This window comes from Phocoena sinus, chromosome 4 (assembly GCF_008692025.1).
Source record: "Phocoena sinus isolate mPhoSin1 chromosome 4, mPhoSin1.pri, whole genome shotgun sequence".
Taxonomy (NCBI): Eukaryota; Metazoa; Chordata; class Mammalia; order Artiodactyla; family Phocoenidae; genus Phocoena; species Phocoena sinus.
Window position 1 is genome coordinate 49033983 of NC_045766.1, and position 21922 is coordinate 49055904.

Here is a 21922-nt window from a genome sequence, read left to right on the forward strand (position 1 = left end):
CCTTTCACCTGGAAGAGATTAAGGTAGACAAGCTATTAAGATAAAACTCACTCTAGGCCTCTTGGTACTATGTCCATCAAGTACCTATCACTGATCATACCTGGTATAGGGAAGATTAAGAAAAGTGAAAAGAAAAAAAATACAGCCTCTTCGATTTAAAATTTGTTAGGTTCATTTTCTTTGAAGTCTCCTTTTATTGAAGTCCCTGATGGAAGATGATGAAAGTCAGATGGGAAAGGGGGCAGGGGTAAGTTCCCTCCATCTGAGGATGTTCACAAAGCAGGAGTACCCATCTCACCTTCAGGAAAGTACACATGAAAAGAAAGGGGACATGTGGTAGTGCCACGAATGTGAAAAGAAAGAACCCTCCTACAGAGTAAGTTTCCTAATTCAGATTTCACTCATTCCCAGTTTCAATTTGGAGTCCACTAACTTGGGCCTTTTAAAGAGAACCTGATATCACTGGTGAAGAGTGTGTGTGTCCTCCCATAATTTTTTTTAAGAATATTTATTTATTTATTTGGCTGCGCCGGGCCTTAGTTGCAGCACGCGGGATCTAGTTCCCTGATTAGGGATTGAACCCAGGTGCCCTGCACTGGGAGTGTGGAGTCTTCACCACTGGACCACCAGGGAAGTCCCTCATAATTTTACTTTGAAATGTACACATCAATTGGACTTTTACATAGTATTTTATTCTTGAGGTTGGTGGAAAAAATTTCTAGCCCAGGAAAACTGTTTTAGATGCAGCAGTAAGAATCTCTGCGTGTAAGATGTTACACGGCCATTGCCTGAAACACCATTCATGGCGTGTCCCTGTCTGTACCCTCACCTCCTCCAGCTACTTCATCTCTATGTTGCTGGGCCCTTCTCCACAGAAGGGCTCCCATGAGTGTCTTCTTTCCCCTTCCTCTTCTTCACATAATTTCTACTCATCCTTCCTGAGTTTAATGGACACTCTGGAGGGATGCTTTCCCTAATTCTCTCAGGTAATGTCAAGTCTCCCCACTATATCCTGTCCACCCCCAAACCTGCACACACATTTGTTGGTACTAGAACAGAGGTATGGGTCATACTGTGTCATAATTGCCCTTTTTTTTTTTTTTTTTTTTTTGCGGTACTTGGGCCTCTCACTGTTGTGGCCTCTCCCGTTGCGGAGCACAGCGTCCGGACGCGCAGGCTCAGTGGCCATGGCTCACGGGCCCAGCCGCTCCGTGGCATGTGGGATCCTCCCGGACCGGGGCACGAACCCGTGTCCCCTGCATCGTCAGGCGGACTCTCAACCACTGCGCCACCAGGGAGGCCCCATAATTGCCCTTTTACTTGACTCCCTTCTCCATGGTTTGTAAGCTATCTTCTGCCTTCAGATCTCAGTTCCAGGATCCCTTCCCCAGCAAAATTCTCTGATCTGCCTGCCTGTGGTTCTAGCTCCAGGGATCTTCACGTGTCTCTTCCTTTGCGGCTCCTACCAGAACAGCAATCCACGCTTATCTATCTAAACATTTGATTGAAGCCTCTCTTCCCCGTCAATCCGTAAAAACTATCAGCACAGGGATCCTGCCTGCTTTTGCTCTTTATAAATAACATCCTAGCATCAAGCAAACTGCCTGTGAATAAATATGAATAAAAGAATGAATACCTAATAAAGTTCCAACCACTTACAGCAGCATTCCTTACAGCTTGAAAGGAACTGGTAAAAATAAGAGGAGGAGAGTGGTGAAACGCTGACATTTACTGACCACACAAAAATAAGTTTTAGTAAAAAGCAATGGAGGTTTGCAAACCTAGGAGAACGCAGTATGTTACATATGACGTGGCTTAACTAAGTCGAAGACTAGGTAGTCTCGAAATAGAATGTATGCTTGGGATGCTGAGCTAAGAAGAAGCACATGGCCTTAACAAAGGAGGGGAGGAGAGGAGTGAGGGGCGGGGATGGGGGCAGGGGATGGCACCTGCTGACCAAAGAAATCTTCCCTGCGGCTATCAGAAACTGCCTACGCCTTCACTGCAAGCCTAAGGAGAGACTGACCTTCACAGTCCTTCAACTTGTTGCAGGGTCCTGCAGCAGGCCTCCAAATGTCTGACGATTGTGCATGTTAGCTATTTTAAACCCACCACGCGGGGCCTGATAATCGTGGATGAACATAGGATGTGAGCAGATGTACTTTAGGGAAGCCTAGATAAAAGGGGAGAAAACAAACCTGAGGGTTTCTGGGGCAGTCTGGCATCTGCTTTCGATTAAAGAGGCAAGCACACGAGACAGTAAAACACCCGTCATTTTCCAGCGGCCGCCGGACAGACTCAGCTTGGGTCATTCTTAGTGAGAAGCGGGGCTGGTTCTACAAGTATTTGCTGCCTGCCTCAGGTTCTCAACGGGATGGTGGCTGATGCCAGGAGAAAGAGAGGAGGAAAAAGTGCCTAAAAAAGCTCACCATATCATTAAGGAAACAAGAACTTATGAAACAGTTAAATAACAGTGTGATTCAGGATATAATTAAATCCAAAATAAACAGTACTGGAGACCGGAATGAAGTCAGCATGTTCTCCATGGCTTTGCAAAGGTAAACTGAGGCAACGTGGTAATGAAGAAAGCATATGCATTAAGTCAGGAAAATGAGGGGTGGCAGGTGGGGTGCATGTTCAGCTTGAGCTCCACTCCTTTCTGGCCGCATGATCTCAGGAAAGCAGCCTACCTTTTGGAGGCTAATTTTTCTCATCTATAAGGAGATACAGATTTTATAATAGTATCAATATTATTAAATGTCCCAATCTTCTGTGAAAATTAAATGAAGTATGTGAAAGTTATAAAATATAATACAAAATAAACATTATTATTAATCTTCTCAACCAATAAATAAATAACAAAGGTAGGAGAGGGCAGGAATGTAAGTAACTTGAGTTTTAGGTTTAAATTGTTTAAATTCCAAACAGTTATGGAACCACTGTGGATCATGGTTATGTAGCTCTAATATATAACCTTGTTCTTGATCTTATATGGCCTTGTAAGTGAGTGTGAAATTTATCAGGCCTTCAGGGCTACTGTTTATCCAGCTTTCAAGACTAGTGCAATGATGGCCTTAAGTTACTCAGTGAAACTGAAAGGGAGGCACTTATTATGACCATAAGAACACATTTAACCCCTTCATAAGCAGTCCAACCTCTTACAATACGGCTCATTGAAGGAGATGGGTTACGATGCTTTCAAAAAGGACAAAACAACAACTGAGGCTAGAATTAGATTACAAAGTTATAAGAAGCTTATCTTCTGTTTTGTAAATGAATTATTCTTATATCTTGAGAATTGAGCACAGGGATCAAGCTCACTGGGAAACTAATGACCACTGGGTCATAGTGAAAAACAAAGTCATGGTACCAAATTGTCACAAATGTTAAAAGGGAGTAATTTTAGTAAGCTAAGTCCAATACTCTAGGAAGAACCATGATCTCAATCAGAAGACTTCAAAATCTTGTCCAAGCTGACTTATTATGTAAAGTCAGGCACGGCCATTTAAACTCTCCGAATGCCAGTTATTTTCACCTGTAAATGGGAAAAAGGATACCTATCAAAGTCACCTCCTAAGGCTTAGAAATGATTAAGTGCTTATGTAAGCACAGCTTTATTATCAACATAAAGAAGACTGTCTTTTCTCAAGATGACGAGAATCTATTTATTGCTTACTATTTGTGGTAGACTAAAAGGAAAAACGGCCCGATATGTGGCAGCCTCCCACCTGAAGAGGTGGAGTTCATTTCCTCTGCTTGTCTCTGGCCTTGGCCATGTGATCTGCTTTGGCCAACGGGACATTAGGAAATGCGACGCAGCAGAGACTTGAAAAGTATTTGTGTGTAGTGATGGACTTCTCTCACTGCTTGCAGAGAACACTTTTATGTGAAAAACGAGAACCAGCCTCCTGGAAGATGATAAAACAGGTGAAGAGACAGTGCTTTTCAAATGCAAGGAAACGGATGATCCCAGACAATGCTTTCAAGCCACCGGCCGCCTCTGATGACTATATGATGATCACAACCGCGGTCATAAAATATAGCCAAAGCCAACCTTATGTTTTGTCCCAGACGTTGTATGTGTATCATCTCATTTAATATTCAAAACGGCTCTATGAAGTACATGTTTTTAATGATCCCATTGAACAAATAAGAAAATGAGTTTCAGAGAGTTTATTCCTATTTTAAATGTTACAGCTAAGATCCAAAGCCAAGATTCGTCTGACTTCAAAGTCAGTCCTCTTAATTCTAAACTGAAAACTCCTAGACAGAAGAAAGGCAATTACCTACGGTGATAAAACCAAAGCTTCTAAATCATGAAAGAAGAGTTTAGGAGCACCTTAAGCCAGGGCTGAAGAGAAACCTGCCTTTGGTCCTCCAATTAAAGGAGCCTGTTAGCACACACTAATATTTGCTTATGAATGATTCCAGGGGATAAAGGAGGGATTTTAAGTTGCATGTTTATTACACAGGGGAATATACTTTAAGCACCTACAATATAGTAGGATTTAAAAACGGCATTAACGAGACACTTCATATTACTGTGCTCTATAACAAAGGGTTTTGCCCAACGTTCAGCTCTCAACCCATGGACGAGGAATAAACCTCTGTAATTCTTACAACAATCCAAGGGACTGGTCAGTTTGAACTCTCAAGGAAGTATGAGGTGTAGAGACTCATAAATGCGACTACACCCTGAGGTTCGGACACTGGCTAGAACCACTTCTGTTCCTGCTCACCTGTCCTTCTCTCCACAGTGGTTGCTGGCATTAGGCAGGGTTTTGTGTTAACATGTCTACCATTTTCACCTTCGTCGCTGACTGAATGTGATAAAAAATTGAAGACGAGTTATTGTTAAAGAATCATAGACGATTAGAATTTGTAGGGATTACTAACATCTTCTAAAATGTGATTTAAAAAAGAAACTTAATAATTTGTAGCACTAAAATCCCTTTCTCCAACAGAAATTTTATTCAGGATGCCAATATACAGCCTCAATAAAAACTAGACTTTTAAAATCAGTAAACATTTATTTTTATAAATTAAACTATTATATGTAGTACACACAGCTATATTTAAAATGGATAACCAACAAGGACCTACTGTAGGGCACAGGGAACTCTACTCAATATTATGTAACAACCTAAATGGGAAAAGAATTTGAAAAAAGAATAGACACTTGTATATTTATAACTGTATCACTTTGCTGTACACTCAAAACTAACACAACATTGCTTATCAACTATACTCCAATATAAAATAAATAGTTTAAAAAAAAGAAACAGGGCTGCCCTGGTGGTGCAGTGGTTGGGAGTCCGCCCGCCGATGCAGGGGATGCGGGTTCACGACCCGGTCTGGGAAGATCCCACATGCCACGGAGCGGCTGGGCCCGTGAGCCATGGCCGCTGAGCCTGTGTGTCTGGAGCCCGTGCTCCGCAACGGGAGAGGCCACAACAGTGAGAGGCCCGCGTACCGCAAAAAAAATAAAGAAACAAAGGATGACTAAACTCTTAAAAAAATTAAACTATGTAATATTTAGATATAAAGTTAATCAATGACAACAAAGGGGCTATTTTAGTGAAGACAAATTTAGAATTTTTGAAAGAAAAAGTCACATATCAGCTTCAATATCTTATGAATTTTCTGTTTTGTTTTGGTTCCAAAGGATAGAGGAAATCTACATTTCCTCAGATAGGTAATTGTAAGTGGTAACAATTACTCTTAAAAAGCATGCCTTAAAATTTCAGTGGAAAATTCATACTGAACGACATTCTGCACACGCATGGAGTAACCCAGATTACAAATTGAAAAGTTGCTGTTTATTTTTAATTAATTTATTTTTTTAACATCTTTATTGGAGTATAATTGCTTTACAATGGTGTGTTAGTTTCTGCTTTACAACAAAATGAATCAGTTATATATATATACATATGTTCCCATATCTCTTGCATCTCCCTCCCTCCCACCCTCCCTATCCCACCCCTCCAGGCGGTCACAAAGCACCGAGCTGATCTCCCTGTGCTGTGCGGCTGCTTCCCACTAGCTATCTACCTTACGTTTGGTAGTGTATATATGTCCATGCCTCTCTCTCACTTTGTCACAGCTTTAATTTATTTTATTGAAGTACAGCTGACTGTAATGTTGTGTTAATTTCTGCTGTACAGCAAAGTGATTCAGTTATACATATATGTACATATTTTTTTCATATTCTTTTCCATTATGGTTTATCACTGGATATTGAATAGAGTTCCCTGTGCTATACAGTAGGACCTTGCTGTTTATCCTTCCTATATAAAATAGTTTGCATCTGCTAATCCCAAACTCCCAATCCATCCCTCCCCCACCCTCACTTCCCCTTGAGAAGTTGCAATTTTCTAGTGTGTTCAAAGTTGGTATATAACATTGAGTTTGAGGGTTTTAAAAAAGAAATCAGTTTATTAAATATTAAAATATATGAAACATTAAATGAGACTTAAGCATGTATGGATCCTCTAAAATTATCTCAAGGTGGGTAAGCACCTGCAAACTATATATTTACAGATCTAAGGAAACAGGTCTAGCATGATTCAACGAGTTGCCCAAGCCCATATTTCTTCATTGCAGCACTGATAGAACTTGGGTCTTTGCCACAGCACACTGCAAGCAGCACTTGATTTGTTGTATATGTTAACCCTAAACTAAATGGGTTCATTCAACAAATATTTATCTGCTACTCTATCCCAGGCACAATGCTAAATAATAATAATGATAATATAATACAGTTGTCCCTCAGTATCCATAAGGGATTGGTTCCAGGATCCTCCATGGATACCAAAATCCACAGATGTTTAAGTCCCTTATGTAAAGTAGCATAGCACAGTCGGCCTGCCATATCCATGGGTTACACATCCTCAGATTCAACTAACGCTGCGAATACAAAGGGCCGAGTGTAATACAACAATGGACATAAAACATTCAAGCTCTTCCACAATGAAACTTACTATAGTCTTGTGGGGAACACAAATGGAAATCAAAGAATGATACAGATACATGCAAAATTACTAACTTGAGAGGTATGGGTGGCTGATGTAATTAGGGGCGTGAGGGGAGAGAGCTGATAAATCCAAGTGTGAGCTGAATTTTAAAAGCCATGCGGGAGGTTACCCAGCTAGCGGAAAGAAAAAGTATAATGTGATGTGACTGAGGAGGGACTGGTTTCCTGGCAGAGAAACAATGATTACCAAGGCCCTGTAGCTGGACAGGGTAGGGCATATTGGCTCCTATGGGAATCGTTGGTGCCATGGAGAGAAAATGAAAAATGTCTACAAGAGATGTCGTAATAGTAACAATGTGCACCAAACACTGTGTTCTACATACTGCTCTCAAATGCTTTATTTTATTATTTATTTATTTATTTATTTATGGCTGTGTTGGGTCTTCATTGATGCCGGCGGGCTTTTCTCTAGTTGCAGCGAGCGGGGGCTACTCTGTTGCGGTGCGCGGGCTTCTCATTGCGGTGGCTTCTCTTGTTGCAAAGCTCGGGCTCTAGGCGCGCGGGCTTCAGTAGCTGTGGTGTGCAGGCTTAGTAGCTGTGCCTTGAGGGCTCTAGAGGCGCAGGCTCAGTAACTGTGGAGTACAGGCTTAGCTGCTCCGCAGCATGTGGGATCTTCCCGGACCAGGGATGGAACCCAAGTCCCCTGCATTGGCAGGAGAATTCTTAACCAGTGCGCCACCAGGGAAGTCCCTCAAATGCTTTACAAATAACTATATTTCCTTCTCCCACTAAATGTATGAGAGAAGTAATATTATCCATATTTATACATGTGGAATAAGGGGAGGTTAAGCAACATGCCCGGGGTAAGAGAGACAGGAAGTGTCAAAACTAGGGTAAACCCAGATGAGTGACAGTTTGCTGTGCTCTTCTTTACCACTAGGCTAACCTGCTCTCTCTTTAGTAGGAAGTAGTATCCCTTAGAGGAGCAGACAACACGAGGGTGACATGCATCCTTCTCACACCCAAGCCTGCATTGATGTATGACTCCCAAGAGGACTATGAATTTTAAAAATAGGTTTTAACCCTAGGAATGTTGTCATTCATTTAAAATCTATGATAAATGAGATAGCTTTTGCAGCAACATGGACGGACCTAGAGATTATCATACTAAGTGAAGTCAGAAAGAGAAAGACAAATATTGCTTATATGTGGAATCTAGATACAAATGAACCTATCTAAGAAAGAGAAACAATCACAGACATAGAGAACAGACCTGTGGTTGCTAGGGTCGGTGTGGGGGAGGGTTGGGAGTTTGGGGAGTCTGGAATTAGCAGATGCAAACTATTATATAGAGGATGGATAAACAACAAGGTCCTACTTGTCCTACTTGCACAAGGAACTGTATTCAATATCCTGTGATAAACCAAAATGGAAAAGAACATGAAAAAATATATAATATGTGTGTGTGTGTATATATATATATATATATATATATATATATATATATGTATGTGTGTGTGTGTGTGTGTGTGTGTGTATATATATATATATATCTGAATCACTTTCCAGAATGGCAGAAATTAACACAATATTGTAAATCAACTGTACTTCAATAAAATTAAAATAAATAAATAAATGAGATGGCTTATATCCTCAAGAATCCTCCACCTACAATTCAGGTAACAGCCCACAGGAATTGGAATGGGTCTTCTTTTCTGATGGTATTAACAGTGTAAATGATAATGTCTTCCTTTTTTCTTTGGTTACCGGAAAAAAATAACTATCAGATTCCCTGTGCCTTGTAATTTGGATCTGTTTTTTCTTCATTTGGCTTTCTAGTCTTTATATTTTCTCTGGTCTCTTGTTTTTACAAACATAATATCATTTTGTATAGCATCTACTATGTGCCAGGTCCTAGGTCAGCAGGCTCTGCAGGAGGTACCAAGATGGATAATGCACAGTTGCTGTTCTGGGCTCATTAAAGTCAGCAGGCTTTAAACGAGAAAGAGAGGACTCTTCATAAAAGGAAAACTAAAGGTGAGCTTTCCGTCATTCAGAAAGCCAATGTGTTGATGAGGAGGTCAAGCCTCAAAAGAACTCAACAAGAGGGAACCAAGTAAAGTCAAAAGAAGGACCTAAATGTGAGATGGGAAAGATGTGCTGGCATGCAAAGGAGAGCACGGATCTACGAAAGGAGACCCCCACTGTCCATGATTGAGGAACTTGGTAACAAATCTGGATTTGAATGGCCTGCTTAATGATTCCAGGCACCCCAACCTCTGTGGGCCAATCTCCTTACCTTCATGTATCTCAATTCCACTAGGGGGATGAAAGAACAAATTGTAGTTTTGATCAAATACTTTGAGGTACACAAATGAAAGGCACTACTAAAAACAAACCATCACAAAGGAAAAACACTTCTAACAACTAGTGCACCTAAGTGTTCACCTTCATTACTGTGGGGTATAGACAGGAGTCCCCAGGTCCATTTTTTGCTCTTACGCAATCTCTGGAGCATGCATGCATACACATACTACAAGGCCACCCATTCATCACGCATGCACACGTGCAGAGACCCAGACACGCATAAGCCACCAAAAGGGGTGTAATCAGTATGTAAGGAGAAACGCTGAAGTGTGCATGGATGGAGTAAGCAGCTCAGCTTGTCCATTTTTAGAACTTAGAAGCTTTCCAAGTTCTATGTGCTGTACAACACACAGAATTGAGACACTGGAAATAGTCCCAAAGGTGGAGGGTATTATGGAGACAAAAAAAAAAAATCTGTTTATCTTTTCTCTGTTAAAAGTTCTCAGGGCTTCCCTGGTGGCGCAGTGGTTGAGAGTCCACCTGCCGATCCAGGGGACGCAGGTTCGTGCCCCGGTCCAGGAAGAACCCACATGCCGCGGAGCGGCTGGGCCCGTGAGCCATGGCCGCTGAGCCTGTGTGTCCGGAGCCTGTGCTCCGCAACGGGAGAGGCCACAGCAGTGAGAGGCCACCGTATCACAAAAAAAAAAAAAAAAAAAAGTTCTCATCATGTGCTTTATCTGATTGGTCCTTCTGCTAACTTTATCTACTTGAAAAGTCCCAAAGAGGTGTCTAGAAGGGTCTCTGCAGTGGAAGAGCCTGGGGTGGGGATTCCCAGGCTTTGCTGAGAGTCAAGCTTCCACAGCTGGGAACGCCCCTCTCGGGCCCTACCAACCTTACCAGTATCTACCCATCCTCTGATCTCACGTAGCTGTTACTTAACCAGGAAACGAACGTACTGGCCACCTAGATAGGTCAGTTTCCTTCTTAAATTCTCCCTTAATACTCTCTGTACAGTCCTTGAAAGTTAATCAGAATGTCAAATAACTGTTCTACTGTTTGTTAAACGTCTTTCACTGACACTGGAATGTAAGATTCCAGAAGATAGCGCCTGTGTCTGTCTTATTCACCGCTATCACCCCAGAGCACAGTACATTCATTCATTCTTAAGTGAATGAATAAATGAATTATTGTGATTTCAGTCTTCAGCTTCTGGAATCCAGCCCCACTTTCTCTCCTGGCTCTTGCTCTACACTAAGTCATTTTGACAGCTACCTGTTGTTCAGGGTAAGACTAATAACATCGTAACTGAGGTAGTGAAGACAGGGCTGAGTCAAACTATTTACATATATTGACAACGAACTAACCCACATACGGCATGTACGGCATGTGGTTCATAGCACAGGCCACCATCCCCAGCTACAGAAGTCCAATGCACATTATAACATCCTCTCCTCATTCCTATTGCCTGCCCCATGCAGGCATTCACTGTCTCTTACCAGGACTAATATTTAGTGAGGAACTGTTATGTACCAAGCACTAGACATCATATAATTTTAGCCTCAAAACAAGTTTGCAATGTTTGTATTCCCAGCTAACAGATAAGAAAAATGAGATTCAGAAAAGTTAAAAATTTTGCCCAAGGGCAGTAAGGAGAGGAGTGGGTGTGAACCCAGCTCTGTCTGAATCTGATGGCCATGCTCTGGTGATGCCCCCCAACTCCCATCTCCCGTCTCTCATTCTTATAACAGGGCCGTGGGGAAGGTGGGCACACCCTGACTGGCTGGATTCGAACTCCAACTCTGCCATTTGCCGTCTGTGGTGCTCGGGCAAGTTATTCAGGATTTTTTGCTTTCAATTAATTCCTCATTTGTAAAATGGATATTATTAGCACCGCTCCTCTAATGGGAATTGTTTCAAGGATTAAATGAGTTAGTGTATATTGTATTAAGTACTAAGAACAATGCTTGGCACATATAAGCAATCAATGAGAGCCATCTTTATTTTTGACTCTGACCGTTGTTGTTGTTGTTACTACTGTTACTAATATTACCTTCTATGCTACCAATCATTCCACTGAATTGCCCTCCCTTGGGGAAGGAGGCATCAAATGTGCATGGAGCAGCATGTCCCCTGATTTCTCCCAATAACCGAAGATGAAAATATTTTTTTTTCCTTTGGTCCAATTTCAGCAAACATTCAATGAGTCCGTTAACTCTGGGCAAAGCACTCTACCAGAAACTACTGGGAGAAGGCTGCTTCCTTACTCGTCCAAGAGGGATGGAGACTGGCTGAAAGTTTCACCTATAGGAATTCAGTAAGTGAGACAGAAATAGAAACTCAGTCAAGCAGGGCTTAAGATGGATCCTTCTAGTAGGCAAATCCCATCCTGTTACTTTGCTACTTAACTTCCGGCTTCCACACTGGCTCTAGCGGTGGTGTGAGGACGGGGCCAGGACAGCCTCCCGCCCCTTGCAAAAACAACCCGCCTTATCTTTTCTATCTAATGGGTTTTTGCTTAAGACTCTTTGCTCTCAGGGTTCTATTGGGAAAATTAAAAAGTTTGAAAACCTTGTAATGTCCTTGCCACAGCATTCAATTCCCTCATGACCTGACCCTAACTTGTCCAGATTCCCCTTGTATCACTCTCTCCTCAGCACATTTTTTATACTAAAACTAAACTATGTGATAGTTTCCAGAACATGTTCCACCTCTCTCAGCCTCCATGCCTTGGCACAGATGGTTTTCTTGGTCAGGAACGTTCTCATCTGATTTTCCTCCTGGGCTTAATTACTACCCCTCACTGTCACATCAAACTTTATATGTAACATTATTTATGACTTGTACGACTTAATTATAAAATGGATTAGCTTTACTTACAAATATTTAGAGCAAGGTTGTATTATTGTCAGCTCCCCTTCAGGCAAAGAACCACTTTGTCATTTTTGAATTTCAAGTGTCTGTCATAAAGTAGGTGTTTAGTAAATGTTTATCAAATAAATATTAAATTAAACACTAAATATCCTTCTATGTTAAATGAAGACCTATGGCAGTGTGAGAAACAGGGTGGACTTAAAAAGTAGAGTTAAAATACTCAGGTTGAAATATTCGCTCCACCATTTACATGTTACACTGAGCATGATACTTCGTATGCCTGGTTTTCTCATCTCTATAACGGAACTAATAATGGAGTCTGGTGGTTGTTAAGGGCATTCAGTGAATCAATATACAAAAAGTATTGTAAAGAGTTCTGGCACACAATAATCACTCCATCAATGTTAGCTACCATTATTATTATTTCAGGCTGAAATATAAAAAATGTAACTACAGAGGCACTTTACTTAAGGACTAAGTCAGTTTTAAATACATCTACTAAAATGATTTGATCTTACAGTGATACACTGAATTCTCTTGTTTTTCCCTGCCCAGCATCTATCCTACCCTTTCATTTAACAGTTCTTAGTTTTTTATTTGAGGAATCCTTTCCAACTCTCTGTCCCTGTGGTAGGTTCCAGGGTCAGGCACCCAACCCAGATGTGGCTGGAGAGAAACAGGGTTTGGTTGTCGGATAGTGAGGTGACCCAAGCTGGGCCACTGATGTTCACACTGGCACTCTTGCAGGGACTAAGGGTAATGAAGTAATTAGAACATGAGCCTGGAGCTGCTGGTAGAAAGAAAGCAGAGCCCAGAGATGGAGAGATACAAAATTCCTAATCAGTCATGTGACCTCCTAGATCTTGCTGAGCCTTTTCTGTTTTTTTTTTTCTTTTTTTAAAAAATATACACAAGACAGTAAATTCTGTTTTCAGCTTCATCTAGTCTGAGTGGGGCTTTGGTACTACAACCCAAAGTGTCCTGAGTAATGATCACCAGTCATTGTAAAGATGAAAGCCTATGACAGTAAGTTATTATCTTACTAAGTCCTACATGGACTTCAAGGTATCATTGTAATAAAGGGACTAGTTTACATCAGGAATTTTGGTTCAAATGAAGATGGGTATTATTTGCAGGATTATCAAAGAATCATGGTCTCTTCATACTTGGTAGCCAGAAAGCAGTAAATACAAGTCCCTAGAAAAGTGTTCCTCTGACTTTGGTGTGCATGAAGCTCCTTGAGGAGCTTGGAGAAAAGGCAGGTTCTTCTACCCAGAAATTCTGCAGCAAGCCCAGGAATCTGCCTTTCTGGTGAACACCCCAGGGGTGCAGACAGTCCGTAAATGCTGGCTGTCCACCTTGAGGAACGCTACCTGAGAGGGCCCAATTTTGTTTAGATGATTAAAGTACGCAAATCCAGCTGGGAAGAAATCCCCAGAAAGCGACAAAATGCAGAAATTCTCATAATTATTTCAGAAACTAAAAGAACTTCAAAGACTGAGTCTGAGTTTAAGCCCTAATTCTGAAGCAAATATTAGCAAATTTGGAAGTGTCTCAGCTGTAAAACAGAAGAACATAAGCATTATATCCAGTTTTCTCTATGGTTATTTTCTTTTAAAAAAGGAAATGGTATAGAAAGAAAACAGTAATTTAAAAATTGATTTCAAGCTTATAGTTTTATCAAATTCATTATGATAAACTGCAGTAACTTCACAGCAGATCACTGCAAACAATTAACAAAGATGACCTTTGAGAATTCATCTCAGAGCAGCTATAATGAGCACAATTATAATAATTGGTAAGAAGCTTTTGCAGCGTTCCATAATACACAAAAGACAACATGACAAAATGAAATAGATTGTTTTCTGAGGACACCACATGAGTTTCACAAAGGAAATTTTATGTTGACTGTGATGTGTCAGGGGGTAATACAAAAGTCATTTGATGCTGGATCATACACCATGGGAAATAAGAAAACCATTTCCTGATGTGTATCCATGTTTGCCTTTGTTAGCGGTCAGTGGTTACATAATGGTCAATGATGTGCCTAAATCAAGGAACTATCCAGCCCTTTCAACAGAGGTTCCCCCGAGAGAATTAAGCCTAAATACTATAAAGCATCCATTGTAAGCAATGGATTGACTCTCCTATGCATTGAAAATGGTGCTAGCTCTGTACCATGCTGGGGAGAATTGAGAAAATAGACTCTAAATCATTTTCTGTAGGTCTCAGTTGCCTTGTGAAACCCAGTTTAGAGAGGCTAACTGACACTGCTTAAACTGAAAATACATACGCTGGGATACATTGCTGTGTAACTTTTTTGATTCCAAGCAAGGTGGTCTAGAAATAGTAAATGATTCTTTGAACAATTTAAAATCTCACAAACAGAACCAGAAAAAGTGATACTCAATGCTCTCAAGTCATACTTTGTGCATCAATATACAGCTTTGTACACTGAGATTAATGACGTCAATGGAACTCAACTGTAGTCTGCAGACCCACACAACAGAACTTTACAGAATTAATGTCTTGGGCTCCACCCACATCCATTAGTTGTTCAACTGCCAAGTGCATCACATTATGTGGAGATCCTATTCAATTCAAGGAAAATACAGTAGTATGACTTTAGCAGAATTGCAAAATAAATTCTGATTTGTTTTGTGCTGGGACCTTTGTAAAAGATTTACACATTTCTAATGGGTTTCTATGTAGAGACTGATAGTATCTGATCTTGATTTTTGTGTCAGACCCTGCTAATTAACAATACAAGTATCCATCCCCTCTTCATTCCTGACTAATAATAGAACCCAAATTAACTGGACAGGTTCGTAGAATGAAAGACCACATTTCCCAGCTTCCTTGCGGCTAGGTAGCCAACGACTGCAGAAGTAAATAGAAACGTATGCGAGTAGAAAAAATTGCACTGGCAGGGGCTGTCTTCTGTACCCTCTGCTCCAGCCCCTCCCCCCGAGTCCCCGCACTGCCTTTTTTTTTGCCTGCCAAAGAATGTGATCAATGGAAATCCAACAGTTACCTTAAATCACAGAACTGACCTTAAGTGTGGAAGCCATGTGTCAGAACAATGGAGCAGAAAGATAAAAACACCCGCCTACTCTATCACATTGCTGTTGCACATCCCTGGACTGTCGCCCCTAGACTCCTTTAACATGAGAGAGCATAACACTTCCATCAGACTTAAGCCTCTGTTATTTTGAGTTTTCTCTTGCAAGTGGCAGAACGTAAACCTTATTAATATAATCTACATGTATTTTCTTACTCAAAGGCCAGGTAAATTAATAAACTAATTGGGATGAAATATTTGAACTGGTTTGCAAGCTCTGAAATTTGAATAATGCATTTAGGACAAATAAAAGGAAGGATTACTTTATCTAAGTTCTTCTAAACATATGGGAACAAAATTTTTTCTTGTTAAAAATGCATATAATTTTTAAAATGCATAGAACTTAAAAAGGAATTCAGATAAGTAAGGAAAGGAAGACAGTACAATGTGTGGTATAAATGAAAATTAGTGAGATTAGTATCATGGTTAATAGTGTAGCATATAATGTATACTTATCAAAGGTAGCAAACCGGACCAGAGGAGGTACGGATCGAAGTCTGACCTACGGACATACTGTGTGTTTTTCTTATTTGTATACCGGTTCTTGATACCTTTGTGTGACTTATTCATTCTACATCTCTTTACATTAAATAATCCACTTCTGGGCCAAACGGAAGACTTTGGTCTTTTAGCTTTTGTGTACAGCTGACACATCTTAGAAAAATCCCTGGGGACCATAGAAAATCATTAACATGCTTTTGATTTCCAATAAGTCCTTTCAAGTCTGATTTTTGCTCTGTACTCTAGAAAAGGCATTAAAATATTTTAAATAGACCTAGCAAAAAGGATTGAAAGCATAAGATTGTATTTAAAATAAAGTCTATTCCTTAGATTGCTTTTGATCATCCAGGCCAGAAATTTTGTTTCAGTGTTGCTCTATAATAATAAGTATTTGTAGTTATTGTGATTATTTGGTCTATAACATTTTGGGGAGGAAAATATCCATGTTACACATCCTACTAGGATTTTAGAGTTATCCAGACTCTTGTCTACTCCAGTGTTAGGTGGACTTTGGGGAAAACTGTTAAGACCCACCTCTTCTGTGTAATCTCAGTATTATTCTCTTAATACCTTCAAATTCTTGTTCTGTCTTCATCTGCAAATGTCCTTGGCTGTGTTTATGTAAATTATTGGCACACATGTTCTTCACTCTGACTACATAAGGCAGTGTGTAGGTATCTAATTTAATTAGAGTGATCTACCCATGGTCATCTCGGTCAGCTGCTGAATACTCTTAATGTTTATGTTAAGCACAAGTGGGGAAAGGTCTTGGATGTCTAAAAAGATTCTATTTCCAAAAAATGATTTTTCTCTATCACTAACTTCTCTATTACAAATATGTAAGTTTGAGACGGCAAGATAATGATACATTACCCCTGTGACATCCATAACCTTGATGGCTGCAAGTTGGCCCGTTTTGACATGACGACCCTGTAAAAAAATTTTAAAAAATAATTCAGTTCTGATGAGTAATATTAGCATTCGATTTCAACTGTAAAGAACAATTACATAAATCAATGTTACAGAGTGCCAGTGGGGAAGACAGACAGACAGACAGACACACAGAAATCTTAAATGCTTTGAAGATCAATCTCTATTTAATGTTTATTTTGTAAAACATCTCCATCCCTTTGTCTGTTGGGTTTGTTTTCACAGTGGTTGTCAAGGTAAATCAAAGAGACAATGTCGAATAATTTGGTTTTACCTCCTCTTCAAGGTGTTAGATAAGGGGTTGAGTGAGAGGAGGATTTACATGGAAGGGGAGCTAGATCTGGGTGGAGGAGACATAAGCATCTCCTCGGTTGGAAAACACTTGGTATGTGCAGAAACTTTAGTTTCCTTGATTATTAAAATATCTTGTAACAGTCTCAAATGGATATGATTCTGCTTCTCTTCACTTCAGACTATTAATTTATCTTCATCTCAAAAGGGGGCCTAAAACAAAACAGATAGCAATGAATCCGAATTTGTGATCAAAGAGACAGCATTGAGCATAAGGAACTGCTTCCCCAGAGTAGGTATCCCTGGTCTTTGCAACCACAGTGAAGCAGCAACCACAAGGAACTGAAAGAGAACAGGGTGTGGTGAGGGGGCAATCCCAAAGAGGAGCTTTCTCTGCACTTGCTCCTTGAGAAACATAAAGTCTACATCTGACTCTCAGTAGTAAAGATGGTCAATATCCATTACTTCTTTTTTTTCGCGGTACGCGGGCCTCTCACTCTTGTGGCCTCTCCCGCTGCGGAGCACAGGCTCCGGACGCGCAGGCTCAGCGGCCATGGCTCACGGGCCCAGCCGCTCCGCGGCACGTGGGATCCTCCCGGACCGGGGCACGAACCCGCGTCCCCTGCATCGGCAGGTGGACTCTCAACCACTGCGCCACCAGGGAAGCCCTATCCATTACTTCTAAATGCATTTTCTATGTGGCTTCTACAACACATTTTACCTACCATTGCTATTATGCAGTATAATATATCTTCCAAGATCAGCTGGATTCAAATCCCAGCCGCATGACCTTAGGTAAATCCCTTAACCTTCTAGGCCTCAGTTTCCACGTCTGAAAAATGGAAATAATGATAGTACCTAACTCATAGTATTGCAAGGAGGATTGAACGCGATAATGTATATAAATTGCTTGACAGTACCTGGCACAGAATAGCTGTCAGCAGACACTGGCTATAATTATTTATAGTCCTGTCTTGTGATTAATTTTAAGTGTTGTCTTCCCTCTTAAGTTATATGTTTCATGAAGAAAGGGACTGTGTCTCATCATTGTATTTCCAGGGCCTGGAATAGTGGGTGCCTAGCCCGTAGATGGGGTGGCATGTTTATGGATGAACGACAACAGCAGGTAGTGGAGTCATGTCCACTTGAAGCTGGAGGAGACAGCTTTGGTGCTGCCTGCCCCTTTTCTTCTCGTATATCTCAGCTTTGTGTATGGATCTACCTGATTCTAATAGTGCTTCCTTCACCTTTCAACCTCCATTCTGCTCCCTCCCTTTCCTCCTCACTCAGAAAAGAGCACAAAGAAGAAGACGTTAAATCAGTAACCTAACAGGATCACAGGCGTACTTCAACTTTCAAGAAATTGAGGGAAGGGGCTGAAGCATTACCACACCAAGAGCCCTGGACCGGAATTCCAGACGCCTGGTTCTGCCCATGACCAGCTGGTTCACTGGGAGCAAGTTATGTAACCCATCTGGACCCTGGTTTCCTCATCTGCAAAACGTGGGGAGCCTGGGCTCAGTGGTCGGAGGTGGGGGGGAGTAGGTGTCACTGTTAACACCCCCCCCTTTCCACCCCAAGGAAATTTAGGAAAATTAGTTGGAAATTTAGTTTTCACAATGACTGAGTGGGGAGAGTAGTATTACTGCCACTTAGTACCCAGGGGCCAGCAATACTAACTTCCTGCCGAGCCTGGGTCAATCTCCCACAAAGGTGAAGTAGCAACAGTGCCCTCTGTTGATAAGACACTGAATGACCTCCAGGGTTGTCCAGGTCCCAGTTAAGTCTGCGATGCTGTAATGGTGACCTTAACAAAGGAGTCACTGGCTTCTCTTCGAGAATAGAAAGTCTTTAAAGTAAGGGCCACAAATCATACCTTAAACAATGGTTATTTCTCTACTAAAGCACTAAAGGAGTGTAGGGGACTAAAGACAAATACAGAGGGTCTGGCTGATGTCACACAGCTGATTCACCTTGAAATTCTTTTAATGGTGCCATGCAGCCAGGAAAGGGGAACACCCGGGTATGTCTTGCAGGGACCTCTAAGAACTGACCCCCTGTCTGCCATGCCACCTTGGTGGGCTCCCACCTGCTCTTACGCTGTGGTCCCGGACACTAAACTGCGTTCTCTAAAGGTATTGCATTGTTGGTCGTCTCTCTGATGGTGTGTTTTCTTGTCTCCCTGATGGTGTGTTTTCTTGGCCTGGAATGCCCTTCACTCCCAGCTCCCCAGTAAGCTTACTCACTTTGTAGATTACTAGCCTCTGTGCTAGTAATGAACATTCCATGTTTCTACTACAGCACTCAGCCCAAACGACCATTAATCCCCCACCCCCCGCCCCACCTTGCTGGTCTCCTTCCCTCTCTCCTGTGCTTCTCCTCTGGTTCCATTTGCAGCAGAACCTTTTCCCACCAAAAATCTTGAAAGGCATCCAACCTCCTTGTTCAAGCAGGGGTTTGAGCAGCCTCTTAACTGCCCCGGGGAGCTCCTGAAGTCACCTCAGCCAACACAGTTTGAGAAATGTTACACTCTATTTTTAACTCCTTAAGTGACACGGAATCTTCTTCAAGCGAATAATTTGTTACAAGGACATGTCAACACCTAGTTCTTTCCATCAGCAGCCAGGGAGGGAACGGACAGGATACAATCCACTTTACATTTCAAATGTAAATGGCATTGAGCACTGAGCAGCTCTCGGTTTGAAATAAATAAATTAAATAGCTGTGACGTTTTTGAACTTAAGACACAGGGTTGTTTTTGTTTTTGTTTTAGCAACTGCTTATAACGTAACACTAGAAAAGAAAACAACCTACTTCTCCATTTTAAATTTCCCTTCCAAGCTGAAATGACCATTCTCGATGGGTCTGACAGATGACTGAATAACCTTTGGGATGGCAGTTTGGGCTTAAATGAGATCCTGGAGGTGGAACAATTAGCAGCCTCAGCTCAGTCCCAAGCAAAGGCGTCCTGTGCTCTGGAACAGGAAGGCTGCTGAGCTGTCAACCTTTGATGGGGGAGCCACAAAGGAGGCTGCCCAGCGTGAGTTGCCTTTTCCGTCACTAGAGAATGCCAAACCAAATTAGGATCCAGATGAAGGCAGACTTTGAGGGAATGGCTAGGAATCAGCTGACCTAAAGATCACTAGGAACCTGAGGCACATCGTTTTCCAGACAGTGTTTAAAGCGACAACTTCATAAAGTCACAAATAAATTGAGTAGGAGTATAGCCCCTAAGGTGCCTAATCTAATCCTTCTTTTAGAGATGAGGCCAATATCTCACAGCTAATGGGGACCTAAACCCAGGACACGTTCTCACCTATTCCAGTTCTACCTTCCAGCTCCTGAATTAGAAATTCTTATTTTATTTTATTTATATTTTTATATAGCAGGTTCTTATTAGTCATCAATTGTATACACATCAGTGTATACATGTCAATCCCAATCACCCATGAATTAGAAATTCTTATCACTAAAATTTAAACAATTTTTTTTAAACAAACCTTTTCATACTTCACTTAATTTGAATTAAACGTGAACCATTCATCTCTGTTTCATGTAGGATTTAATTTTTTTTTTATTTGAAGGCAATGGGGAGGATGTTATTATTACAAGAGAATTTTGAGGTGAAAGTTCAATACTACTCCTAATTTTAACTTATTTCCACTTAAAGAGAAATTAAAAATATAATCATAGACCCTAGTTTGGATCTAAACTACATAGTCAACCAAGGAGTAAAAATGAAATTCTGGGGGAAAAGAAACTTTAAAGGAGACAAAGAGTTAAAATTTTTTATCCATGAAAATTATGGAAAAATATCCCATCACATTGCAATTGCTGAGTCATTTCTTAATAAAAGAATGAAGTAAGATTTTGTTTTCTACTGAAATAACCAACAATAACAAAAATAACAGACTAAATCTAGAAAAACAAAATTGGTATTCCAGTGGGACCCAAAGCCTCAATCATGACTTCAAGCATAAAAAGACCCTCTGAAAGAAAGGAAGAAAAAAACCCGTCAAATCAAATCAGGGAAAGCAGAGGCTGTGGGGTCACCTGGCTGGCGTGAAGTTGAGTGTCGCTAAACCAGAGTTCCTCTGCCGAGTTTATGATTAAGCTCTCTATCCAAAACTTTATTCCCTTTCTAGTTTTACACCTGTTCCCCTCAAGACTGAGGAGTATCAAAGAAAAGAGGGGATTGAAACTAAGCAGGACCCTGTGGGGCCCTCCTGGGTACGAAAGCCCCTTTGTGTCTCCTGTTTCTTGTTTGTAGAAAAAGGCTTTTTCCTCCCAGGCCTTCCCTGAGTTCCAAAGAGCAGGGTCAAGAAGTTAATGATTAGGACAATAGAGTCATGGGACACCTAGTTCCTCCCAAAGGAGGATAGATAATAATCTGATGCATACCTTTGAGTTGTTCTCTGGAAACTAAGACCCCCACCCAAGTGGAGGATGGTGACTACATGCTGACCACAAGCATGCAGACCCCAGACTGGTTGGAACCAGAAGGTTAAGTTTCAGAAACACCACCCTCTAACCTCACCAGGAACTCATCAGAAGAAGGTCCACAAGCTGGTCACATATCCTATGACCCTCTCCTCTAACACTGTCTTTAAAAACACTTGCCTGAAAGCCATCGGGGAGTTTGGGTCTTATGAACATGAACCACCCGTTCTCCTTGTTGGGCCCCTGCAATAAACCCTTCTCTGCTCAAACATTTTGATCAGTTTGGTCTCACTGTGCATCAGGCACATGAGCTGGGGTTGGACAACAGGCGGGCACGCTCCATTCCAGTGCTTAGACAGATTTACACACACACTCTGCTCCTTCTTTTTTTTCTTCTACCTCACCTTTCAGGATTATAGTACCTTCAAGGATTATAGTACCTTTAGCCCTCTGTATCCACAGGTTCCACATTCATACATTCAATCCAA

The 21922-nt window shown here is 41.2% G+C and overlaps 1 protein-coding gene across 5 annotated transcripts in view; it reads right to left on the reverse strand.

The window, feature by feature from the left end:
* TNIK (TRAF2 and NCK interacting kinase) overlaps positions 1–21922 on the reverse strand; it is a 414569-nt gene that overhangs the window by 152196 nt on the left and 240451 nt on the right. For all 5 annotated transcript variants that reach the window (XM_032631527.1, XM_032631526.1, XM_032631525.1 and 2 more), the window contains exon 3: positions 16647–16703. Coding sequence is in view for 1 of the 5 variants with exons in the window: in XM_032631528.1 (XP_032487419.1) it covers positions 16647–16703 (57 nt within the window). In the remaining 4 variants the exon portion in view is untranslated. The remainder of the gene's footprint in view (positions 1–16646; positions 16704–21922) is intronic.